This window comes from Pogona vitticeps, chromosome 4 (genome assembly GCF_051106095.1).
Source record: "Pogona vitticeps strain Pit_001003342236 chromosome 4, PviZW2.1, whole genome shotgun sequence".
Classification (NCBI taxonomy): Eukaryota; Metazoa; Chordata; class Lepidosauria; order Squamata; family Agamidae; genus Pogona; species Pogona vitticeps.
Window position 1 is genome coordinate 163,034,167 of NC_135786.1, and position 27,876 is coordinate 163,062,042.

The 27,876-nt window shown below is 40.6% G+C and overlaps 1 protein-coding gene across 6 annotated transcripts in view; it reads left to right on the forward strand.

The window, feature by feature from the left end:
• The first annotated feature begins 470 nt into the window (after positions 1–470).
• The window catches only part of NUP153 (nucleoporin 153), a 63,495-nt gene continuing 36,089 nt past the window's right edge, over positions 471–27,876 (forward strand). For 4 of the 6 annotated variants that reach the window (XM_020812206.3, XM_020812208.3, XM_020812209.3 and 1 more), the window contains exons 1-2: positions 472–764; positions 25,871–26,081. In XM_020812206.3, coding sequence (XP_020667865.3) covers positions 615–764; positions 25,871–26,081 — 361 coding nt within the window. In that variant the 5' untranslated portion in view covers positions 472–614. Of the gene's footprint in view, positions 765–25,870; positions 26,082–27,876 lie in introns of all 6 variants that reach the window. The other 2 variants (XM_020812207.3, XM_078393463.1) reach the window with 1 other exon arrangement.

Sequence of the window (27,876 nt, forward strand, 5' to 3'; positions counted from 1 at the left end):
GCCCGAACGCGTGACGGCAGTTATTGCACGGGGCGGAGAGGAAGTACCCGTCTATCCAGCGTAGCCGCCCTCGCTCTAAACTACATTTCCCATGAGAGCCTTCCAACCCCCAGGAAGGCGACTTAGGATGGTGCACCAGGACGGGTCGCGATTTGGTGATGCAGTCCTGTACGGGCGTGTGCCCTCTGGTTGGTCGGGCGGCTAGGAGGGAAGGAGGGGAATCGCGGGCGGGCAAGCGAGCGAGCTAGACGGTGACGGGGGGTTGGTGGGGGGGGAGGAGAGGAGGAGGAAAGGGAGGGGAAAGTGGAGCGGCAGAGACGGACTAGGCGCGCGCGCGCGCGCTCCAGCCTGCCTGCCAGCGAGAGAGGGAGCTTGTGAGGGGAAATCTGGGGGAGGGCGTCAGGCCGAGGGCGCGGCGGGGGCCATCGCCATAGAGATAGTGACAGCACAGAACGGCCTTGGGGGCTGGGGGCGAGAGGAAGGGAGAGGGCCAACGTGAGGGGAGGGAGGGCGCGCGCGCGCGGGAGGCCGGGTCGGGCCAAGCCAGGCCGGGCCGGGCCTCTTGTGGCGCCGAGCGCTTGAGGGGCGGGAGGGAGACTTGGAGAGGTCCCAAGATGGATTCAGGAGAAAGCAGCGGCGGCGGCGGCGGCGGCGAAGAAAGAGGAGGAGGAGGAGGTGGGGCAGGCGGCGGCGGCGGGAAGATCCGGACTCGGCGGTACCATCTGGCAGCGGCCTCCCAGAAGCCTTACCCAAGAAACAAGCAGGTAAAGAGGCCGCGGCGGGGAGCGTGGAAGCCTCGGGGAGGGAGGGCGGCGCTGCGAGGGAGGCTCAGGTTCTTCGAGCCCGGCCGTGTGGGAGCCGCTGTTGAGAAATGGCCAGGCCACGTTCTGGATGAACGCGGTGGGAGCTGGAGGGGGAAGGAAGGGGGGAGGACACGCTTCTTTCCTCCCCGACCCCTCGAAATGCGGGGAGAGAAAAGCTCGTTGGCGGGGGGGGGGGGCCCGCAACGTGCGCATCTCTTGAGAGGAATTTTTCAAGAGTGGTTCATAATGAGTGTTTCGAGGAAGAGGACGGGGAAGGTGATCGGGGTGGGATTCTCCCCTTGGAGGCACTACCTTACCCGTACTTAACGGGATCTCTCTCCTCCTTGGATCGCTGTTGGGGAAAGACTGAAGGGCAAAAAAGCAAATGCGGTTCTAAAAGGAAGCAGGCTTTTCTTCCCCTTTTGTCCGATTTCTCAGTCGATTTTAGCGGGCTTTTAGTTAAAGATCACCTCGACAGCCGGAAATTCCTTTCCTTTTAACACAGATTGCAGAAACCTTGCTTGCAGTTACGGTTGAAATTCGTGAGTACGGTGCCGTTTAGCTTTCCAGGTCCGGTAGTTTGACCATTGGTATAGGACGTTTGGAAAAACATCTGGCTAATGCTCTTAGAGAATGATAAGAGGTGAAAATGAATTATAATAAATAAATAGAATTTGCTATTTGCTGCAACACAAACAAAAGTAATTTACGTTTTTTTTAAAACAGATTTTTAATAGACTACAGATAATGTCAGTTTAGCATTTTATAAGCCGCAGAAGGCATGATTAAAGACTTTGACATTTTTGGGCACTCCAGAGAGCAGTTATATTCTACTTAATCATATATGGCCTTGTAAAAAGTTTATCATGAATTTTGATGTGTAGTTATATAATTAGTTTTAGAAGTTACATTTCTGTTAAATTGTCTATAAAAGTGTATTTTAAAATACAGTAGAACTATACAAAATTGCTGACTTGGTGTTAGGAACCTATCTCAAAATGTGTGAAGATGGCAGAGCTGGAATATGTAGAATGTTGTTGACTGCAGTTAACAAAAGAAGTGTACATATTTTGGAGAGTAAAGTACACTTTATCTGGATACTTTGTGGGTAATGTGTTTTTATTATTTGGCATTGTAACATCTTGTACTTCAATTTAATTCAGTCTGAATGGAACATTTTTAACCTATACTACATAGCTCAGTGAACTACTAGAACACCTGGCCTGGAGTTTCATTCATCACTATGCTTCTGGAAAATAGACCCAATCTGTGTGGCTTTGGGCAAGTTACATATTTCCAGATTTTTTATAAAAGAAGTCAGTGGTAAGCCACTTCTTAGTATTTTGCATTTGGAAAACTGAGAAGGGTTGCCATACATTGGAATGGACTTAATGCTGCATAGTGGTTTAGTTAAGAAAAGGATAGATAATTGCATATGAAAGAAGTTCAGTGGAAATCAACGTTATCAATTGTCATTTTTTTATACATTTATTTGTGAAAATACCACAACTAGTAGAAAGTTGTACTACAAAAAGGAGGTTCCTTTAAAATTTCCTGGCCTGTATTATGTAATCATGCTGAAAGCCCTAGAAGAGGTGTAAAAGTTACACTCACTGCTGTTGGAAGACAAGAGTGCTGTACTTTTCAATTGCTGGTAAAAGAGGGTTTTTGACTGTTGGTTAAGGGCACAAGATCCTTGTCCTTTATTCTCTTATCCGACATGTTTATTAGTTAGGATTCAGTTTTTCATGCATTTGTGGTAACAGACATATACTGGCTTCAATGATGAGACCATCGTTAGTGAAAAACCTGCTGATTAAAGATGATTTCCGGGTGCACATAATTCATACACAACGTGACAAAGTTGTGTGCACTTCAAAATCCCGGAAGGAAGTCTTTAATCAGTGGTGATTTCCTAGTGCTAATGACATTGTCACCATTGCACATGTAGAGCTGCACAGCAGGATTTCAGCGAACATTGTCCCATCACTATCCTATTTGGCTTATATGATGATACATTAATCAGTTTCTGAATGTGATATTTTTCATTACACCTTCATTTTCATTCCATGTGTCAATCTTGGCACTGTTACTGTTTCATTGTAAATCATGAGTTTAGGAGTAGGATAGATTAAGTTATTTATATCAACAGTTAGGGGCAAAGTTTGAAATCTGGACTTTCTAGTTTCTTGAAGTTGGTACTTTTATGATGATGAAGATGAAGTAATTGATTTGTCTTGCAAGAAAAAACCACTTCTGTTTCCCACTATTTTAATGGAATGTTCATTTAAGTTGAGTTAGTTAGGTTTGGTCTCTGTTAATGGAATGTATAAATCTTGTAAGGTGATATAAAGCCTGTTTTAAGATTAGATTTAGTATCCATAATCCCATTAAGAATTTTTCAAACAGATTGTTGTGTTGAATCTGATATGTGAATATGACAAATAGAATTAATAGAATGGCAGTCCAGATTGCTAGTAAAATCAGAACATGCATAGTTAGCAAGGGTCCTGGTAGTAAGTCACACTTGTGCACTTGCTTGATTATTTTTTAAAAATAGTGGCATTAGGATATATCACTGTAATGATATATTTCATTGTCATAAACTCGAGAAATTCAGTGATCAAAGAACCTGCTGAATAGAGATGTAAAATTTCCAAAAAATTCCATTTTTTCTGGGGGGGAAATTTGCCATTTTTTTCCTGAAAAAAATGAAAACTTTGGAGATTTTACATCTCTACTGCTGAATTAAAGTTGTTACAACATTAACTGAGAATTAAAGTTGTGTTAGATGAAATTCCACAAAACCAAGAAAATAGAAACAAAATCTGATACCTTATCCATCATTCCTTGTCAAATATAATGATTTACAGTGTCACAGATTATGGTTATAGGTAATCTCACAAGAGGATACCTTTCGATGTGCAGTTAGAGACACCCATATTTCATTAGTCAGAGCAAGACAATATCAAACATCTTTTAAAGGTTCCAGACATGTTCCCTCAGTTTTTCAGCCCAAAAGGCCAAGGAAATATGTGGGTGCATGGAAAGTAAGATGTAAGTAAGCACAATGTGTGAAACTGCACAGCATAATTCCTGTTCACTAAACATGTATGTTGACACACTAGCCTTTGCTTCTACCTGCCAGTCCTATTAGTTTGTGAGTCAACATGAGAGAGCCTTGTCATAAACCCAGCAGTTCTTTTTTTTTTTTTTAAATCTTTGCCTGCGTGCTTTCACAATTTCAGTGTGGTACGAATAGGCATTTGCAGCAGGTAGTTTACTAACTGACTGCAGAGGTTGCATTGGTGGTTACATATATATACAGTTGTGTTCAAAATTATTCAACCCCCAATGCTGTAAAGGGGTTTAGGGACTATAGTGTACATTTGGAATTGTATTCAGAATGAAATCCTACAAGGACGTTTTAAAGAACCAAATGCAACTAAAATAACATCAATTGTTTATGTAATACAGTAGTAAATGTTTCTTTTGTGGTTTCTTCATTGCCACAATTATTCAACCCCTTAAAGACTACCACTCTGAAGAAGAGAGGTTCATTCAGGTGTTTTCGATCAGGTATTGAAAACACCTGTGGATGTCACCGAGCACCAATCAAGCATAATAAGCACCAATTAGGCAGCTTTAAAATGACTGTGATACTCAGCTCCTTCTAGACATTTACTGGTGTGGTTACAAACATGGTGAAGTCAAGAGAATGGTCCAGGAAGACAAGAGAAGAGGTGATTTGTCTTCACAGGAAGGGCAATGGCTATAAGAAGATTGCAAAGAAGTTAAACATACCAAGAGACACCACAGGAAGCATCATTCGCAAATTCAAGGCAAAGGGCACTGTTGAAATGCTACCTGGTCGTGGAAGAAAGAAGATGCTGACTTCGACTGCTGTGCGTTACCTAAAGCGTAGAGTGGTGAAAAGTCCCCGTGTGACTGCTGAGGAACTGAAAAAAGATTTGTCAGATGTGGGTATAGAAGTTTCAGCTCAGACAATAAGGCGCACACTGCGTAATGAAGGTCTCCATGCCAGAACCCCCTTGCTGTCTCCCAAGAATAAGAAGAGTCGACTGCAGTATGCCAAAAGTCATGTGGGCAAACCACAAAAGTTGTGGGATAGTGTTCTGTGGACTGATGAAACAAAATTAGAACTGTTTGGGCCCATGGATCAACGCTATGTTTGGAGGAGGAAGAACAAGGCATATGACGAAAAGAACACCTTGCCTACTGTGAAGCATGGCGGAGGGTCAATAATGCTTTGGGGCTGTTTTGCTTCTGCAGGTACAGGGAAGCTTCAGCGTGTACAAGGTACCATGAATTCTCTTCAGTACCAGGAGATATTGGATGAAAATGTGATGCAGTCCGTCACACACCTGAGGCTTGGGAGACGTTGGACCTTTCAACAGGACAATGATCCCAAGCATACCTCCAAGTCCACTAGAGCATGGTTGCAGAGGAAAGGCTGGAACATTTTGGAGTGGCCATCGCAGTCACCAGACTTAAATCCGATTGAGAACCTCTGGTGGGACTTAAAGAAAGCAGTTGCAGTGCGCAAGCCTAAGAATTTGACTGAACTGGAGGCTTTTGCCCATGAAGAATGGGCGAAGATACCCGTAGATCGCTGCAAGACACTTGTGTCAAGCTATGCTTCACGTTTAAAAGCTGTTATAACTGTAAAAGGATGTTGTACTAAGTACTAAGATTGAATGTCACTTGGGGGTTGAATAAAAACTAATAATGATGTGAGCACAGAAAAGACATTTGTGGTTATTTCATTATAAACTTAAGGTTATATTTCTCTGACCTACAAGTGCCTCTTTCATGTAAATGTAAGCAAGATGACTGAATGATCAAAATCAATGTCAAAATGGCCAAAACATTCAATTTCAGTGGGGGTTGAATAATTTTGAACACAACTGTATATGCAGCATTAGAGTGTTGTGATATATAATGGACATCCTGAATGGATTCTAGACTCCTGTAAGGGAATCAGTGCAAATCCCAGAGCCCTGGCACAGTGCTGTTAGCCACTTTTTGGCACCTTCTGCAGCAGCTGAATCTAGTGGTGTGTAGGCATCCTTCAGTCTCGAGAGACTATGGTAACATGCTCTGTATGGAGGTCTTGGAACAGTGTCTTGTGTGGCTGAGTAGGCCAATTCGAGAGTGACAATCTCTTCCACATTGAAGACAAATACAATCTGTCCCCTGTCCAGCTCCCTGGTTTTTCTTCTTTGCCTCGGCCTGCTGTACAAGTGTCTCTTCAAATTGGGAGAGGCCATGATGCACCACCTGCCTCCAGGCTGAACACTCAGACATCAAGGTTTCCCATCTGTTGAGGTCCATTCCTAAGGCCTTCAGATCCCGCTTGCAGATGTCCTTGTAACGCAGCTGTGGTCTCCCTCGGGGGCGGCTTCCCTGCACTAATTCTCCATACAGGAGATCTTTTGGAATCCGACCATCAGCCATTCTCACGATGTGCCCAAGCCAATGTAGATGGCGCTGTTTCAATAATGTGTACATGCTGAAAATTCCAGCTCGTTCTAGGACTACTCTATTTGGAACTTTGTCCTGCCAGGTGATACCAAAAAGGTGTCGGAGGCAACACATATGGAAGGTGTTCAACTTCCTCTCCTGCCGTGCACAAAGGGTCCAGGACTTGCTGCAGTATAGGAATGTGCTCAGGACACAGGCTCTATAGACCTGGATTTTGGTGTGTGCTGTCAACTTCTTATTAAGCCATACTCTCTTTGTGAGTCTATAGAACATGGTAGCTGCTTTCCCAATGCGTTTATCCAGCTCAACATCTAGGGAGAGAGTGTCAGAGATTGTTGAGCCAAGGTGCACAAATTCATGAACAACCTCCAATTCTTGCATGGAGATAGTAATAGAGGGAGGTGAGTCCACGCCCTGGCACATGACTAGTGGTATTGAAAGCCAATTAGAATATATTGCTTCATAGAGCTATCCTATAAAATTATTTTAGGATTTTTAAACAATTCCCAAAAGAACTTTTATAAACGTGAGTCTGATTTTAACAGCAAATTGGAATTATATGAAATAAAACTAGCAAATTTTCTTCCATCAGAAAGCTTAATAGAAATGTAGGAATGTTTCATTGCCACTTGGCATTAGACTCCTTTAAGGTTCTTCTTTCTTCAAATAATGTGGTCGTGATGTTGTGTGAAAGTAATTAGAATGACCAAATTCTTGATAAATAGAACTTTTCAATGGTATTTTAAAGTTGAGTGCCGTCTGTTGCAGGCATGTACAGCACATGTGCAATCTCAGTACTCCTAGTTAGTAGTTACTTTATAAATTTGGGAGGATATTAAAGGCTCACACAAGCATCCTTAAAAGTAGTTGTAAGAAAGGGAGAATGGCTAATTGTAGCTGCAGTCCTCCTCTTCATCTGGACTCAGGCACATGTTTTGCAGCCTGTTATTAGCAAGTAGTGATACTGTACAACCCATTTATGCCATTAATTTTTAAGAGTGAAAGTCTTGTTCTTAGGTTCAGGGATTGATAGAGAAAGTAGAAATCAAAGGAGCAATATTGAAGCAAAAAGCAGGTTCTCCCCTTCGTTGGTGGGTGGGTTGGTTGGTTGGTTTTAGCATGAGAATATGTATAGAATTAGAGAAAGAATGTAGAGAAAGAAAAAACAGTCATAGAGTACAGTGGTGCCTCGCGTGACGAGGATAATCAGTTCCAGCAAAATCGTGTAGAACAAAATCATCGTCAAGCGAAAGTAAAAAACCAATTGGTTCAATGTGTTCCAATGGGCGAAATACCTGAGCATCCAATGAAGATCCTCCATAGGGTGGCCAATTTCCGGTGCCTGTAAAGTGAGGAATCCGTCCTAAAGCAAAGCGGGGAGCCATTTTGCACAGTGGGTGGCCGTTTTGAAAACCTGACGATCAGCTGTTTTGATAGTCGTTAAGCGAAAAATCGGTTCCCGAAGCAGGGAACCGATCGTTGTTAAATGAAAAAACCCATACAAACATCATTTTCTGATTGCTATTGTGATTGCAAAATACTCATCGCTAAGCTATTTCCTCATCTAACGAGGTAATCGTCAAGCGGGGCATCACTGTATAGTGAAAAAATTAGCCGAACCAGAGATATGTGAAAGGGAAGGGTTGAATAATGAAGGTGTAGAAACCAGTGCAGCATTAGAAAAAAAAAGGGATGGCGGAGGCCTGGAGCTATAGAAAGACCTGTAGAATAGGTCTCAGACAGAGTGATTTAAATTGTGTGGTCCTTGACACACATATACAGTGGTGCCTCGCACAGCGAGGTTAATCTGTTCCGGATTAACCCTTGCTGTGTGAAACATCGCTGTACGGAAAGAAAAAAGCCATTGGAATGCATTAAACTTAGTTTAATGTGTTCCAATCGGCTGATTTACTCACCGTACAGCGATGTTCCTCTATGGCCGGCAGCCATTTTCGTGCCCTCCCCTCACGTAACGAGGGCGCGAAAACGCTAGGCGCGGCCATTTTGGGGCTTCCAGCGGCCATTTTGTAGCTGCGGAACAGCTGATCGGCGGGTCGCAAAGCGAAGGTCGGTAAGTGAACCGCTTACTGACCTTCGCTCTGCGATTTTCGCCCATTGGGACCGTCGCTCTGCGATCACATTAGCGATCGAAAAAACGTCCCCGTAGAGCGAATTCATCGCTCTACGGGGCGCTCGTTGTGTGAGGCACCACTGTACATCAGAACATGTGTATGTAAGGGTTGTATGTGTTATTTTTTTAAGTGTTCCAGACATCTCCTGAAATATTTCTTCTAAGATATTAGCATCATTTTCATTTTTGGTAAGTTCAGCCCTGTCCACAGCCTGATCTCATGGAAGAATGTTGGAATAGATTCAGTATAGGTTTCTGCTTTTGTGTGCTAAAAATTGGGTTGTTCAAAGAAGGATCCTTTGGCCACGGGTCCATTACATTTGTGTATTTAAGATTTTTTTCAATTTATTAGGAAATGTTCATAATAAGAAAATGTCATTGGTGTAGTAATCGTCATTTAAAATTTTGGTAGAGATGTAATAATTGTTTTTCTTCTTTTCAAAGGCCAATAATACAAAATATGCATTAGCATGAGATGGTTACATTGAAACAACTGGTTTCAGTAGATCTAATCAGTTTTTGAAGTAGATCTCATTAGGCATTTTTCAGGCATCTCTGTACTTGGTAAAACTGGTGGGGTTCTTTAGTTTATATACATATTCTGTGTTCTCAATCTTTGGCTTTTCAATTGTTTTGGATTTTAACTCCCGTAAGTCCCAGCCAGAATGGAAAATATGGCGAAGCATTCCAGGATTTAATGCCCAAAACATCCAGGGGGTCAAACTTTGATAATCATTATGCCAATCTATAATCTGGAGAAACATAAATGAGTCTAGCCTACCTCGGGGTTCACATAATCTTTAGCATGTAAATGTATCTGATCAAACATTAAACTGCATTAAGGCACTGTTGATAAAACATATTCTGGTAGTTGGTTGTAGTTTCGTTTTGACAAGTGTCACTCTTGACACCATGTTACCTAAAACACATGTCCAAAGTGTTTGCCACTCAAATGGAACAGAGTTTAGCTTGTGCTGAATTGTACACATGAAAAAAAAAAAGATATTGCAAGGTAAAAAAAGCTTCCAGAGCCACATTCAGAAGGCAGCAGAAAGCTGCAACATTGTTTTCTGGTTGTATATTCCCCATCTTTATGTTTAAGAGTATACACCTCAGTGCGTATATTCTTTGTGAAACACCTTCATTAATAAATCCTATTGAATTAATTGCTGGGCTTCAAGCACAATACTTGGAGCCTGTTTTAAGTAGTATACTTTTGGGATGCTTTTATTTGCTGACATCTGCCTTAGGTTTAAGTTTTGAAATTTCTATCAGTGTTTCTGTCATCTTAACTTCCTAGTCTTTTAGAAATATGAATTGATTAGACTTACGCTATGAATAATATAGCGCCTCGTGGCGCAGTGGTTAAAATGCTGTACTGCAGCTAAAACTGTGCTCACGACCTGGGGTTCAAATCCCAGGTAGCCGGCTCAAGGTTGACTCAGCCTTCCATCCTTCCGAGGTCGGTAAAATGAGTACCCAGCTTGCTGGGGGGGGGCAATGTGTAGCCTGTATAATTAAAAATTGTATACCGCCCGGAGAGTGCTTGTAGCGCTATGGGGTGGTATATAAGTCCAATAAATAAATAAATAAATACATAAATAAATATGCAGTATGCTGTCAGCTGTGAACAGGATATTCAAATGTCCTAGCCTACATGTGTTAAACTCAAGTCCCACAGGCCAAATCCGGCCCACCAGGCTGTTTAATGTGGCCCTTGCAGTATTGCCTGTTACTGTGCAGCATACAAGACAGAGGCAATTACTCGGTCACCCATAATGTTCCATAAGGATGCTGGGAATCCGCCCAGCAGGACTTCTAATCTCAGCATTCCAAGCAGCAAAGAGTCAGAAAGTGCAACCACTTGGGTGCCGTACAGCACCTTGGGAAATGTTGTCCTTACTATTGTCCACTCCCGTTCTTATGGTTCCCGGTGAGGACTATCTGGGGGCAGTCCGCCTCCTCTCCCGCATCGGCTATGGAAGCGAGTGAGGAGCCAGGTGATGTCAAGGGCTGTGGGAAGCGTGAGGGAAAGGTGGGAGACTTCCGTGAATAATTAACAAAACAAACAAACATAGGTGAGGCTGTGGAGCGGGTATCAACAGGTGTTACTAAAACTCCCTTTTCAATAAATCGTGCAATAGTTGTACACTTGAATATCTGCTTGCCATTATTTCCAGACTTTGATTATAGACTTTTACTTTCAGAGCTAGTTATTACTAACATTATTACTAAAACCAGTAATAATCAAATGAGGAGAATTATATTTAATATGTTAAAGAGTAGATACCTTTATTTAGTCTTACAGATACAACCAGCCCTTTGAGAGCAACCATAATGCCAATGTGGCCCAAGATGAAATTGAGTATGACACCTCTGTTCTAGCCGCACCAGGGCTCTCTGTTCCCAGCTTCCTGATCTAATGAAATAATTTTAAGGACAAACCATTGATCTGCACTGCCAACACTGCTGCTACTATACCTTGTACCCATCTGGGTCAGGGGACTCACATATGTTATAGGATCTCCCTGATGGTCAAAGGATACAAGGAGCAACCACACTTATGGGTCTCAGGCAAAATATTTGTCCAGGAGCAATGTGCCAAAAGGCTGTTAAGTTGGCAGACTTAGAGCCAGCCCTGTAGAATGATGAACGTGCATTCAGGGTAGTTAGATGTATTAAAGCAGAGGTCCCCAACCCCCGGTCCGCAGCCCTGTGCCGGTCCGTGGCCTGAGCCGGACTGGGCCGCTGAGACAGACTTCCCCCCTCCCCCCCACATGCACTCACCCCCGCACAGCCCATTTTCAGCTGTGCGCGCACTCCAGCACGCCCATGCAAGTGCCACACTACCATTTGTGCATGCGCACAAGTGTGCAAGCGCCCGTGTGAGAGAGTGTGCACACTTGTTCGCACATGCATGTGAGTGCGGGGGTCCCCTGCTTTCCCCAGCCAGTCCGCAGACCGAAAAAGGTTGGGCACAGCTGTATTAAAGTACGTGTACAGGTGTATTAGAGAAAACAAAAAAAAATCCCCCATCATGATTATTTTATGCATATCACACATGGCTTTCACTCAGTTGGTTCCAGGAGCAGAACAATGCAAGTAACCACACTGGTTCCAAAAAGAAACAAGAGCATTTTCATTACCCATACTTTTATAGGCAAACCCTCGACAACTTAATATGGAGCTCATTAGCCAGTCACAGCTTGAGCTGGCATGGTGATCTTAAACTCTGCACCTGTGTAAGATAATGTATACCACTGAAGCACCCATTTCCCTGTGGACTCAGCTGAACATGTTTGTACTAATTAGCAAGGCCTCATCTCTGGCCTTGAAGCTCTCAGCAGATAAACCAGGCATGTTTGGCACATACATGAAGCTCTTGCTTACTGAGAAGAGTAGCATTTTGCTAGATTTCATAGAAGCATAAAATTTAGCATCACAAGCAGGGTTAGATTTCATTGAAGTAGCATTGTAATGAACTCTTCTTCCTGTCTTTTCAAAAGACAAATGAAGGGTTATCAAGATTAAAGAGGCTGAATTGGTAGTAGCTACTACCGCTTAGGTCTGAATTAAGTTCTAGGCTAGTAGAGCTATTGTTTCATAGAATTTGTGACTTGTGTGTTCTGAACATACTTCAGTAATAAGTATAAGCTAAACATATCACATTCTTAAACACATCCACCTGCAGTATTCAAATACTTAACTGATTATTTCAATATACAGTTTTAATTTTCAAAGAAAAGTACTTTGTACTGGGCAAGGTCGATAATATTTTGAAGAATATATTTTTTGGCAAATTCTAATGCTTTTAGGGTGCTTCCATAAATTGTTTCCCTCTGCTCTGTTATGTGATGAATAGATGATGATGATTCTGCTGCAACAGCAAGAAGAGCAGATGCTGTCAAGGATTTTGATTAGACTTCTTTACAAGAATGTTTAGTGTTTAAATCCTAAGCAGAATTGAGTAAACTTGCATTCTGTGTATTGGACTGTCTTCTTTTTGCCCCTCTTTCTATTGCATACTGATTAGCCCAGAGAAAATAAACTTTTGACAGTTTTGAGTGAAATGCTGCAACATTTTTGGAGCAAAAGAGTATGCCACTCATTTCATGGCAAGGTGAATAAAAATCAGTAATTTTTAAAAATTCAAATAGTGTCAGCTATGACAAATCATAAGATCTGTTCTCTTTGCCTGAGAGGTCTATAAATTTTTGTAGCACTCCTGGGGGAGCCAATTATGCTTATCAGGTTCTGATAACATAATAGTAAAAAAATCTATGTTAAAAATTTAGATAGCGATTTAATGCTGAAATTTTCTTTTATACTGGTAGGTAAACAACTTTTGTTTCTCTTTCTCAGCTATTACTATAGCCTTTATATATGTACATTCCTTTCTTTTTAAAGCAGTAATTTTCACTGAAGTAAGCCTAGCTTCTGCAAAGTCACACTTAGTCCATAGTCAGACTAAATGAAGCTAGTTGTATATATTTTCCACTGTAATGTTTTCTTTGAAATCCTGGACAATTTTTGAGTACATAGTTACACATTTGTAGAGATGTTAATAGTTCAAGTGGAATACAAAATGATTTTTTAATTATTTTTTGTTACCTGTCTTACTCAAGCACTGTGTTGTTTCTAGCCTCTTCTCTCAAGTGCAAATAGAAGAGCTACTTTTGAACGTTCAACATCCCATTCCTTGTCTTAGCATGCTGTGTCAGTTTGAATATTCTTTGCTGGTGACAGTGCTAACCCCACCCATTTTTGTGCCCTTAGGCTATATAGTTGTGCATAATTACTGCTTGCTTCCCCATTAACCCAAATCACTGCTATCACATCATATAATTTTATTTGCTGTGTGGACAGCATCACTGTTTGTTGATTCACTTTTTTTAAAATAGATCCATAGCCTTTTTAATGTTCTTGATCAAGGCCTTTTTTCTTTATTTGTGTGTCTCCTTCCCAGAACCTCTAAGGATTGGCAGATACGGCAGAGCAAATAAAGGGTCTTGGGAAGGAAGAAGGGAAACTATGCTTATTTTGCTTGAGTAAAAATCTAATTGTATAAGATTTGACCTATAATTTGTGGATTGGGGCTGGAGAGTTCATCTCTCATAATGGTTTATAGAATTAACATGACACAATAGTTAAAGCTGAAATTTTGTCTTAGTCATTGTCTTCAAAATAAGATTTCTATTAACTGAGGAGGCTGCAGGTTTTTTTAAAAGTTATCAGCTTGCTACCATATGCTGACCCTATGAATTAATGACTTCCAAAAGCTATGGATGATCTTGGTCTTGGTTTGTAGCAAACCCTAGTCTCTTGATTCCTTAGCTACAGTTTCCATTTCCGTTGGTGGGTGAAACAACGTATGAAAAATCCTTAACAGTTTTGATTTCTTCCCTGTGCAAATGACAACATCTTACTGGCAGAAAGCAGGAATGACTTGAAATGACTTTTAGTAAAAGAAGAAAGAGCCAAATCAGGATTGCAGTTGAACATTAAGAAGATAAAAATGGACTGCAGAAGAACTACAGAACTTTAATGGTGACAATGAAGAAATTGAAGTGGTCAGAGATTTTGTATACCTTAATTCAGTCATCAGTCCAAATGAAGACTGCAGCCAGGAAATCAGAAGACTGAGACTCAGAAGGGCAGCAGTAAAAGAATCAGAAAAGATCATGTGTAAGAACGTGTTGTTGAAAATTCAAGACTAAGATAATCCGTACTGTTGTATTCCTGATCACTATTTGAAAACTGTGTAGTAAAGAAAGCTGTGCAGGGAAAAATTGTTTGTTTGAAGTATGGTGCTGGAAGAGAGCTTTGCAGGTAACCTAGACAAACAAGTGGGTCCGCGATCAAGTCAAGCCTGAACTATCTCTGGAAGTAAAAAATGATGAAATGGAAGCTAGCCTACTTTGGGCACATAATGAGAAGCTATAATTCTTTGGAAAAGAAGATAATGCTGGGAAAGATGGAAGGCAGGAAAAAGAGGAAGACCAAATAAAAGCAGGATTGACTCAGGCTTGAGTTTACAAAAGCTGAGCAGGGCTGTTGAGGGCAGGATGTTTTGAAGATTATTTATTCATAGGGTCACTATAACTTGAAGGTGACTTAATGTTGTATAGCTCTACTGGCACAGCAGGAATGACATCATCTGGAGTGACCCAGATATCTATATTTCTGTCTATATCATCTGTCAGTACCAGAAACTCCCAATACCATGACAGTTTGTGCTTTGTGCAAGAATATAATCTCTCCAACCACTGGAAGAAATCCCTTTGACGAAATCATTTCCCTTTCCTCACATTGGAACACTAAATGTGCACCCAATTTAGTAGAGTCTCTTTTGACAAAATCCAGATCTAATCCAATGATTTAAGCCAGCGGTTCTTAACCTTGGGTTACTCAGGTGTTTTTCAACTGCAACTCCCAGAAACCCCAGCCAGCACAGCTGGTGGTGAAGGCTTCTGGGAGTTGCAGTCCAAAAACACCTGAGTAACCCAAGGTTAAGAACCACTGATTTAAGCTATCCCACCAATCACTTTTGTTTCAGAAGTTGTTGAAACTATAGCTTGGGTTTTACATGGAACAGCAACTGATAATTTGGTTTAAACAGGAATAGGAGGAGGGAATGCTCTAGCACATGGTTTGTTCATGACCCTTCAAACCACGGTTTGTATTCATTTGAAAAATGGCTAGAGTAAATGTGAATAGGTGACATAAGAATCTTTTTCCTTTTTTCCAGAAGCCCTTGCTCTGATCTGAAGTGTATCTAAATTGGGAATGCTTGCTAAGAGAAATCATTAAAAAAACTTAGAATAAATGTTCCAAAACTTAATATTTTATTTAATATTTTATTTAATATTTTATTTATTTATTTATTTATTTATTTATTTATTTATTTATTTATTTATTTATTTATTTATTTATTTATTAAATTTATACCCCGCCCCTCTAGACCATGTCTACTCGGGGCGGCTTACAACATAAAATGGACAATATAAAATATAGATAATCATAAAGTACAATTAAAATATTAATACAATTAGATTAAAAGTTAGCAAAATGGAATAAGAAGGAAGAAATAAAAAATAAAAAACTTAGCTGACTGGAGGGAAGGCCTGCTTAAATAGCCAAGTTTTTAACTGTTCCAAGAACACCTGGGTAACCCAAGGTTAAGAACCACTACTCTAAGACAGCAGTATTTTCTTAGCACAGAAGATGGGAAGCTAATGCTTTCCTGTTGCAACCTTTCAGAAATCATGGAGCAGGTGGAATTTAAGCTAGGAATTTCCTTGTTCATGTTCACACTCTTCCAGTCAGTGCTGTCCAACTCAAAGGTATGCCAGCTGTAATAGCTTTGGAACAGGCAGAGGCCTTTTTAACCCCACAACAGTCTATAAAACTATTATTTATTTATTGGACTTATATTAGCCAATAAGATGGTAAATATTGCCATTTTAAATGCCTAAATGATGTTGTGTTTTATTACATTGTATTTGTTTTTATATTAGTATTGATGTTTTTGATCACTGGGTAGGGCTAGATGTTTGTCTGTTGTTTTGTTTTATGTTGTATACTGCCCAGAGTGGCCTTTGGTTAAATGGATGGTATACAAATCCATTAAATAAATAAAACAGCCTTTTTTGCTGGTACAACCTCCTCCTACAGGCTGATCTCAGATTTACTAGTATAGCTGGGTCTGCTGACATAACTGCTGTACTGGCTGAAATCAGCTGGCCGAAGAGCTGCACAAGGGGCAGAGGAAGGTAGCAGAGGAGGAGTTGAGCTACACCAGATCAAAACTTCCTTCAACCCATATTCAGAGTCACTATGTTGTCACAAATTTAGGCGAATGTCAGGGTACTATTAAGTACAGTGGGGTCTTGACTTAAGAACGGCTCGAGTTAAGAACATTTTGACTTAAGAACCGCTCTCATAGGAAAATATTGACTTAAGTACTTAGATTTGAGTTAAGAACTGAAAAAAAAACCCACGTGGGAGGCAGGGAAAGTGCAAAATGTGAACTTTCAGTTAACTGTTGGCCAGTGAAAAGGGTGCCTGTCTGCTTCCTCACTCCTCCCAGCGTTTAGAGAGTGGATTGGGAGACAGTCTTCAGACTGTCTGGTACTGCCTGGACTGTATTTTCCCTGCCTTCCCTGAACCTTTCTTGACCTAAGAAAAAAAATAAACAAAATATCCCCCTCTAGTGGTCGAAGGCGGAATAGCAGCTTCCCATTAGTTTCTATGGACGGAAAAGAGCAGATACGGATCAAATGGTTTTCAATGCATTCCTATGGGAAATGCAGATTTGACTTGAGAACGTTTTGACTTGAGAACTGCCTTCCAATACGGATTAAGTTCTCAAGTTAAGACCCCACTGTAAATTGCAACATCTAGGTTAGAAGGGGGTTGGATTCAGCACAGCCTCAATTGATTTTGTGTCATCTCAGCCATCTTGGTTAGTTAAGTTTGTGTTTGGTTGCATTCTTGTTCCAACAGATCTCCAGTGACAGTTTAGTTTAGAATTCTTCCCTGTATTTAATCAAAATTAGAGAAGATTATTCAGCCCTTTCCCACCTGTCCCTGTGAGGCTTTTCTAGTCCCAAAGCCCCTCCTATCCACTACCTAGAGGACACTATTTTACTTTCTGTTCCCTTACTGCTTACTTCTCTCAAGCAGCAGAGCTGATAGCAGATGAAATGCATGGCTGCAGAACCTTATTTATTTGTTTGTTTGCTTGTTTGTCTTCTACTCCACCCATCTGGACCAAGGTCTTCTCTGGGCAGCAGTTTTTAAAAATGGTGAAATCATCTATACTTTGCTTTATTCATAAGTAAATATGCATTAAATTCCTTCCACACTGACACCCCCTCCACAATACCATGGATCTCAAGATTTTCCATTTGTTTAATCTGGATCTAAGCAGCAATCCTGGTTTACTTACAAGCACTAGTTTGCATTAGAGATGGAATAAAATGCACCACATGGATTATATGTTAGCAACCCTACCAGGTTTTTCCCCACACTTGTCTTTGGGCTGGGTGTGAATGTGATACTTCCATTCAGTTGAAAACATAATGTACCTTTGCAAATATGAGGATAAACAGCTGAAATAAAAACATTTTTTAAAAATGGCTGTGCAGCACCAAATAAGCAGAAAGCATTTGCACAAATAAAACAGACATTTGGGGGAAAAGAGTACTGTAATATGTTTTGCTACAGAGATTGGATCAACAAGGTTCCTCACAATCAGATTCTGTTATAATTTGTTTCAAAGATGATTACAGAATATCGAGTCAAAAGCAGATTTTAAATTGGTTCAGCTATGAAAAGTTTGCCTCACCTCAATGCAATTTGAATACTGGAACAGAGTAATCATATTGGAATTAATTGAGTCTGTTTTTACCATGTTATCAGACAAAAACAAAAGAAGAATAAAAAATAAAGAAGACAAAGACATTATGGCACTTTAAAGTCTAATAGCTATATTTTAGTGTGAGCTTTTGTAGATAGGATTGAGGAGGTGGACTTCCCACGAAAGCTCATATTAAAGTGTAGCAGTTAGTCTAAGGTGCCATAATGTTTTTGTCTTTTTTAAAATTCTTTTTTTTGTTTCTGTCTGATCTGTTTTCATGTTTTTCTCCACTGCAGATTTTATTAAGGGGCTAAGAAAGATATAATATATCCTATTACCCAAACCACCCTGGCTGCTCGTTTGTGTCTCTTATGTTTAAGTTGCTTCAGGTCTCCAATTAGACATTGAACAAGTGGCATAGTTTTTTACTTGTGGCCATTCTGAATTGTTAGAGCAATATGACAGTTGAATCAATTACCACTTGAATCAAGTGGTGAGGGCTTCAGTGCTGGAGGCATTCAAGAGAAAAAGCTGTCAGATATATTTTGACTTATATTCCTGAATTGAGCAAGGCGCTGGATTGATGGCTTTATAGGCCCCTTCTAACGTCATTATTCTGTGACTCTCACTAAATTGCACATGGCTGTTTGGTTTTCTGTAAATGTTAAAACTTTAGTATTACACAAATGTATATCTTTTGTACTGTATCTTTTTCTTGTGTGATACAGTGGTCTGTCAACTGTGAACATAAATCAGAAAGAGAAGAAGCAGGAAGTGAGTGGGTCTGGGCAGGTTTGTGTCTATTGGCAGGTTAAAAGGTGGTTGTGATTGTAAAAAAAATTGAATGTTCCTGAAAATTTTTGAATTTCACCAGGAATACTAAATGAAGGTTTAAAGAGTGATATTCTGCAGCTTTGAGAAGGGATGTACCGTATTTGCGGGCGTATAAGGTGACTGGGCATATAAGACGACCTTCCAACATTTCCACTCAAAATGTAGTTTGTTATATACTTGCTGTATAAGACTACCCCTTCTTCCGCCTGCGTGATTTTGCTTTGGCTGCATCATGGGGAGAGTTCGTTTTGCTGCTTTTGATTCCTTTCGCTGGGAGAGAGCGACGGTTTGCTGGAAGAAGGACAGCATTGGCGCCGAACAGCTGACTGTCGGGAACCAGCAGAGAGGCGGCAGCCATTTTGGAGAGGCGGCAGCCATTTTGAGAGGCAGCAGCCATGTGGTCATCTCAAAATGGCTGCCGCCTCGCTGCTGGTTCCTGACAGTCAGCTGTTTGGTGCTAGAGTCAGGCTGTTCCCAGGCTACCAAGGAGGAGTGGGCTAGGTCTACTCAGTCTTACTACCAGGTAAGTGACTTCGCTGGAAGAGAGGGAGGGTTTGCTGGAAGTGCACCCGGCGTATAAGATGACCCCCCCCCACTTGGAGACATGTTTTTCAGGGCCAAAAAGTCATCTTGTATGCCAGCAAATATGGTATTACAGTGGTGCCTCGCTTAACGAGCGCACCATTTAATGACAAATCCGCATAGCGACCCATTTTTTGGGGTCGCTAATGCGATCGCATTGCGATGTTTAGATAGGCTAAACATCGCATTGCGATCATTTCTGCACCCGGCGGCCATTTTGGAAACAGCTGATCAGTGGTTCCAAAATGGCCACCGGGCGCAGAAAATGGCCGCCTGCACCATTTTCGCGCCCTGCCCTCGCTTACCAGGCAGTGAAAATGGCGGCCGGATCCAGGATTCTTCGCTTACCGGTGAGTTTTTCCCTAATAGGAATGCATTAAACGGAGTTTTCCCCACCCTGTGGGTTTTCCCCGCCCGGATAGCGAACAATCCGGATAGCGACGTTAATCCTGGAATGGATTAATGTCACTATGCGGGGCACCACTGTATATAGCTTGCCATATTTCAATCAGCATTAAATGAGATATGTAGGTCTGGCCCATGAGTCTTTCTTGCCCAGCTTTTCCTCCCCTGCTGCATTTCTTTGGTTGCATGGCTTGTTGCCCCTATCATTTATCCTTGTTTTTGTGGCTGCTTTTCTTGCTGTCATGCCCCCCCATGACCAATTGCATGGTTAATGTTCACCATTGTCTCTTTATCTGCACAGCTGCACGTCTACTGCTTGCTGACGCTTGGGTAGCTTCTTCTCTCACTTGTTTCTTCTGCTTTGTTATTTACCAAGCCAAAAGAGTAAATCAGATTCACCTGCAGCATTGACTTCTCTGATCCATCAGAGAAGCATTTTGAGGACAAATTGTAGTGCCTGTTGGAAAGCAGCAGATAGCCCTGATTCTGCACATAGACAGTGCCATGTTTTGTGAAGGAACTCTGTAAGGAGCATTAATTTTTGTATTTGTTATTGTGTAACAGAGTAAATAAACATTCTACAGGGCAGTTCTAAGAATAGGGGCAGCCCAAACAGAAATGATAACTTTGAAACTGGACTTCAGATCAGCACCAAATTTGGCACAGGCGTAGCAGACAGGAGATTTGGGCAAAGGTTTTCAAGTTATGATTTTTAAAAGTAAAACCTTTACCCCTCCTTCAGAAATAGGCAACCATAAAATCCCCAGATTTAAAATATCTCGTATAAATAGAAAAGACCAATCTTGCTTATCTAGAAAGAGAATGCTTGGCCCCACCCACTTTTTTAAATGGGAAATAATCCAGTCTTTGGGGGCTGAAATATTGATCCCCAGAAGAGGCCTTTAAAATGGGAAAAACAGTTTCTTTGATATTAATTGAGCATGTGTAGTATAGGCTTGAGACATGTTCAAAGTATTTCTGCAGTACAAAAACACAATACAGAGGTGTTTGTCCCCTACCCTGAGTGCTTTCTGTAACCATCTCAGGATTTCTGAGACCAAGCTCCTGAAACAAGTTTCAAAGGGGAAATCAACTCTCAGTCTGGGGCAGTTTGAACTTGTTAATCAGGACTGAATTGAATGTTTAACTCCTTCCTGACCAAGCAGGGATTTGTACTTGCAAATATATTCTGCATATGGTTGTAAAAATATTTAAAAATATATTTTAAAAGAGCAGAGAACAGATTTTCAGAAGTTCACTCATTTAAACTGTGAAATTGCTGTTTTGTTTTGCTTTGTGACTGGGGTGGTCTTATTTGATGTCAGCAGAAATTTGGTGTCTGTATGCTGCCATAGTCTCAACCATTCCACACCACTTGTCACTATACAATTGTTTGGCAATTAAGGAAAAAAATCCCAAAATGTTATGTGCCATGAAGTAATTTCTGTTAATGTAGTGATTATATGAATTAATGACCTCCAAAACGTCCTACCAGTTACATCTCTTTTCAGATCTTGCAAACCAACAGCATCTTGTTAAGTTGTTCTCATTTTCTGCTGCTCTCCCCACCCCCATTATGAGTGATTTACACAGGATACCCTTTTGTGCTCACTGTCATTCACACTTGCCAAAAATAGCCCTGACAGTTGCTTTGTGTTTGGGTGAAAAATGGTTGACTGATGAAAAAAAAGTCATCTTCTGGTATTTTCCCTTGTTTGGTGTCACATGGTAGTGAATACAGCATGGTATCTGTAGACCATCCTGACTGCTGCCATTGGTATTGTCAACATTTAGGCTGCCCTTTGCTATGTAAAGCTTTCTCATGCTGATAGCGTAGCCATGATAGTGTGCAGTAATATTGGGCTATTTCCTGCCATTTTGAATCATGGATACAGAAGCACAGTATTCTATATTCATAAACTGGAGGCTTTTAAAAAGAATTGAATGTTGCTAATTGCTAGACCACTATCCCACACTTATCATCCAACAGTACATAAGTTAGACATACTTTGTTCACTTTGTTGTACAATTACATCTTCATAGAAGATTGAACCCAAGTAACTTAAATAATCTCACATCTCTTGGTTCAGTGGTGTTCAGTTTTTGTATTGTTGCTAAACTTTTATGTTAATCCTCTGATTAATGCTATTGAATGAGTCTTATTGCATTTATGGTTACAGAAGGTAAACTGGAATGAAGGGTTACCAGAACTGAGCATGAGTAGTATTGGCTTTGCTTCTTTTTTATCCTTCAACATCACTTAGGTGCTGTGCATTCTTTCAGTATTTTTCTCTCTTCCCAAAAAAATTATGAGCAGGGCTATACAAATGTTGTTTAGTTTTGTAGTCCAGTTAAACAACATGTGCTTACCATGCTGTTCAGGTTGGAGATTTATTGCTAATGTCATGCAGTTCATCTGAAATAGAGTGTGAGGTTAAAGACAATCCCATATTTATTACTGCAGTTCCCAGTTTGAAGCTGGTAGGGTTGTGGTGAGCAGTCTTGAAATTGTATTGTGTAACATCACAGGGTAGAGCAAGTACCATTTGACTCTCCGTTGTTTATCTGTAGCTCAGAGGCAACTTGTTATTTTGGTACTGCACTTCTACAAGCCTCTAAACAGCTCAAAAGCAAAACTCTGGTGTGTTGCTTTTAAGGTATTGAGGTGTCTTAGAAAAGCAGCTCCAAAATAACAAGTTGCATCTAGCCACAGATAAATGCTGGAGAATGAGATGGAGCTTGCTTTCAGGAAAGAAGTGATGGAGTGAAGGGAATAGTCTTTTTACTTGCACTTCGTTCAAAGTTGGAAGTAAGATGGAGTTTGTCACATTTTTCAAAGGGTAGCAGAACACTTATTATGATAAGTACTGTAAAATCTTAGACACCTCTGCATATTAAGAAAATTTCTTCTAAATGGCTGAATTATAAATCATGGGTCAGTGTTTTAATTGTAAAATGCTTGTACCCATTTGAACTTGATTATTTAGTAAAAGTAGCTTAACGTGTTTGTGAAACATTGAGCTCAGAAGTCTAATCCATTTACCATTAATGTTGAAACTGGGATTAACAGAGACAACAGGGTATGTTACAACATGGTATGTCAGAAGGACTGTTGAGCATATGCAGAATGAATTTCTGCATCCTGACTTTCCCACCCATTTAGATCTTATGAGTACAGTAGTGCCTCGCTTAACGATTACCTCGTTAAACGACGAAACCGCTTCACGGTGAAGTTTTGCGATTGCTATTGCAATTGCAAAATGATGTTCCTATGGGGGAAATTCATTTGACAATCGATTCCCTGCTTCGGGAACCGATTTTTTCGCTAGACCACGATTCTAAAACAGCTGATTGGCGGCACTAAAAATAGCCACTCGCTGTGCAAAATGGCTCCCCACTATTTTTAGCACAGATTCCTCGCTTTACAGGCACCGGAAAATGGCCGCCCTATGGAGGATCTTTGCAAAACGAGCAGGTATTTCGTCCATTGGAACACATTGAACAGTTTTCAGTGCATTTCAGTGGGTTTTTAAAATTCGCTCGGCGATGATTTTGCTTAACAGCGATTTGAACGGAACGGATTATCGTCGTCAAGCAAGGCACCACTGTATTATGAGCAGTGGTAGAGCACATGTTTTGTATATGCAGGTAGAGCTACTTTAACCTAATCCTTGGCATTTGCACTGCAAAGGATAAAGTAACAGCCCTTCCTCCATGCTTTATACGAATCTTGCTTTACTAATTGTTGGTTCAAAATCTCTTATAATGCAATGGAATTTAAATGAAATAAGGTGCAGTTACCATGTTTGCATTCATTCATTTTAGATCTGCATTCTTCAAATATACCAGGCAGCATCTGCAGTATTCAGTGGGGCTTACTCCCACTGGAGGTGTTTACAGTATTTATTTGTCATAGTTATGGCCTGTTTTTTCTCCAATGAGCTGATGGCAGCATACTTTAGAACCCTCCTCCCTACTTCCTCCTTAACAGCATTCTGTGAAGTATGTGACAATGAGAGACACTGTAGATTTTAATAATGCAACAAGTGTAAAAATATACTAAAGCAAGGAAGTTTATGTAGTATTTATGCATGACATATTTTGAAATGTAATGAGTTCTGTTAAGTCGCTAGTTCTCTTTATCTCCATGTTTCACAGAGAGGATAAAACACTTGATATTGATTTCTTCCACCACCTACTGTGGAGGTACATTTTCACTAACATTTAATGATTTAATGTTAAGAGGTATTTTAAAATTAGCAAAGTGAATACTTTCTCTCTTTCTGTCTCATTTTATGATACTTGTGTGTTGTTAGTGGAAATTTGAATGAATTAGCATAACAAATTGCTCTTAACAATGAAGTTATTCGAATGCTGTTTTTATCTTTATATTCTGTAAGCCGCCCAAAGTAGAGTCTAGATTCTAGATGGGGTGAAGGAGAGAAGAGGAGTGCGCCGTCCTCCGAGAAAGAAAAGACCATAGAGGAGAGTGGATGTGTAGAGGGGGTACTGATTGAAATAGAGCAAGAGGAAGTGATACAGAGTAAACTGGCAGAAGTGTGTCTAGCCGACGAAGGAGGGGAGGAGCTAGATCTGATGCTGTGGGAGGATATAAGGGAGGATAAAAGCGCGTGCGTTTTCAGATTGACAACTGACGGGGAACTAGGACCTACAGTGAGTCGAGGGGTACAGACTGACCCCATGCTTGACCAAGTAGGTACGGCCGGTGTCGAAAAAGACTTTCCAAATCTACAATTGGGAGGAGGGATCCCTTAGTGCCTGGCAGCAGAGGTAGAGGGTACGATCCACTAGAATGGACTGTAGTGGTTTATCCCAGAAATCACCCTGGAGGGAGGAGAGTGATCCGCCCTGGGCCCTCTTTCCAGCAGAAGCCTCCTGAAGGGGATTGGGTCAGGCATCCGTGCTGTGGGACGGTTTGTACAGTACGGAGTGCCCCACTCAGACCGCTGACGGATCGGGAACGTTTCGGACCAGCCCCCTTTTAAGGGATTCAGAGAAATCAATGGATGTTAGACCAAAGAAATACAAGTTATTACCTGAAGCATGTTTATTAGATCCCTTTGACTCTGTTGAACTCAGTTTGGTTACTAATAAAGAAGTTATTGTTGATGTTTTAGACCAGCCTCCGCGCCTTTTTCCCACCTTTACAACTACAGTAGTGCATCCCCGGCCAAAGAAGAACCTTGTCACAATGGGGGTGGTGGTAAAAATGGAACAAACAAACAAATAACGTGCTATAAAGTAGTTTCAGACTTACAGTAGCTCTTGCAGGATTTTCTAAATATAAAGTACTCCAAAATAGTTTACTGTCCTCTCCTTCTGGTATTGTTCTGGGACCATGAGGTTGTTTGAGGCTGCACAGGTGGCAGAGAATGTCGGTCCATCAGCTGTACACACTCAGATTATAGTGCTATAGCATATACACACCTCTTCCAATAGTCACAGTAGTAATTTGAAACCCCAGCTTCTGAAACCAGTATTAAGTGGGGTCCACCTCATTAGCGTATACCAGGTTGTTGTTACATGTCACCAAGTCAGACCAAATTTACAGTGATTTTAATAGGACTTTCAAGGTAAATGAGATATTTAAAGAGTGGTTTTACTGGTTCCACACCACCAGTTAGTTTTCATGAGTGTAGTGCAGATCTGAGCAAAGTGCGGCCCAAGAGCCACATACGGCCTGCGAGCCGCTCCTGTCCGGCCCGCCGGACATCAAAACCATTTATATCTTTTTGTCTACAGTTGAGCAGTTGCTTATCTTTAACATACTGCAAAAAACCTCTTTAGTATTTGTGAAGATTAACAAGTTTAAAATAAAAACAATCATAACGTCACTGTTTCATTTTATTTTTAGTAAAGTTGGTTCGGCCCCCGAACACAGTTCAGATTTTTCATGTGCCCGCCCAATAGAAATTAATTATCCACCCCTGCTGTAGTGCATTTGAATCTAGGCCTCCTGAGTACAGTACTAGTTTAATGCAATAAATGAAAATATATATTATTTCCAACTTCTGCTTGAATCATTAATGTAATTATGACAAAAATTATAAGGTATTTCCAAAAGGTTTTTATGAAAGCCTTTTCTGCTTCAGCGTGTTGATCCCACTGCATGTAGTTGCTAGCTAAGTCCAGATTCTGTTACACAGAATACAGATTTGTACCTTAGCAAACTGGATGTGGACATACAATTTCCAAATGTAATTTAGAGCAATTATTTATTTAAAACAGGGAATTATTAATATTGTGAAGGAATCTGTGAAGAGTATTGTTCCAACTTGGCTTCAGAGATACTTCAGACAAAGCGAAGAGGCATCCCCTGATGAACAAAGGCGATTAGAGGAGAGTATGAACTACCATCCTGCCTTCGCTGCTGCTGCTGACAATAGTATTGAAATTGATGGACGAATCACTCCTGAGCCAACAAGAATGACTTTAGAAGGTACTCTGCCCATTCTCTCCCTTTTGGACCTCTCTTTTCTAAATTATGCAAGGATTAAATATCAAATAGATGCTTATAAACTCCCTAATTGAAAACTGAGGAATGTCATTTTCCATAAAGTAATAGTACATTTGTTTAAAAAGTGATTTATGACACCTTGATGTATATCTTCTTGGCATTGTGATATGTTGGGTATAGTGGCCTAGATCTGATTAATAAACCCAAATTCATTAGACCCATTGTATTAATTGCAGAATGGTAAATCAATACTTACATATATCCCCATGATACAGTAGATCTAATCTACTGGGAATTTTCACTTGCATTTAGGACTTATTTTGGCAAACTCCATTTTCCCTAGAAATTGTTACATTGTGCAGGGCAACAACTGTCATATTTGGTTCATTTTGGGTTCTTTCAGAAAGTACCTGTTTCATTTTTTTACTTTTTCATGCACCAGGCCTTTCATTTTATACAGAAGCTAAGCCTCTTTTGGCTCATTTGGCTCAGATCCCCCAATTTATGTTTCTTGCACTCAAAAAGCCCTAGATAACCCTTAAAATCCTTTAAGTCTTCTGCAGAAAAGCAGAGGCAGAGGAACTGAGAATCAGATGCAGGCAGATGTGCATGAGAAAGAAAAATTTTCATCAGACCTATGCAGGCATGACTTTATATTATCACATTCACACTCCTCTAGAGCATAGTGGCACAGTCACAGAGTCCACCTCCCTGGCCCACATTCCCTAACGAAGCAAACAGTCCCCCCAAAAATTACCAAAATGTATACCTTTAACAGAACAATACAGAGTAAATTTACCAAACAACAATTTAAAGGAACCAATCAAACAGGAACAGCACATTACACACACAGTACACTTGCAGGGGGAAAATAACAAAATAGAAAGTACACACACATCCCCCTCCCAAAAAAAGCAAGGAAGCAAAAAAAGAGAGGTAAAAATACAATCAACACATCTCTCTAAAAGAAAACTAAAACTATAATATGGGAGAATTCCCTCCCTTCTAGTAGTTCTCTCCATCAGCAGCAACAAAAATCATCCAAAGAAATAGGGAGAAATGTCTCAAAAATTGAGAAGAAAGGGTTAAAAAATGAGGAAAGGATCTAAATTGGGGACACAGAGGATGACAGGCAGGATGGAGGGCACCAGGAACTCATATATCCACAAAGAACAACTGAAGCAACACTCTTCCCTATGTTCCAACTAATATAGACCCTTTTGCAAATTCAAAATTCCCACATCCTCTTTCCTGGACACCTTATTTGATCTGACAGCAGCCCGTACAACACTATTGGATAAAGAATTTCCTGGGTGATTTGTCAGACAAAAGATGAAAGATTACATGAAAGGGGTAAAATAAAAATGCTTTCATGTACATCTCTTTTGTTAATACAAATCATTTCTGTTGTTGAGGTTCTCTTTCAGGAATTAATAAAAGAACACAAAAACATAAAAGAGATCTTTTGTGATGTAGGTCTTTTGTTAAAGCATGAAAGGTCCATCCCTAGCACAGGTCTTTGAGCCAAGTTTCTTAAACAGTATTTGCAAATTCTAAGGCTGAGGGTTCTTTTGCCAAATCTGAGTATATGGATAATCAGTCCCTAATGAACAGAAGTATTGTTTTATAGGGTGTTTTAGTTTCCATAGTATGACGCAGAGTATCAACATTATGCTTGCCATGGTTGGCTTATATTTTGGGTGTAGTATAATGTTTGAAGCAAGCAGTAACTTCACTGATTTCTACTGCTCCCTACTGCAGCCACAAGAAAGCATTG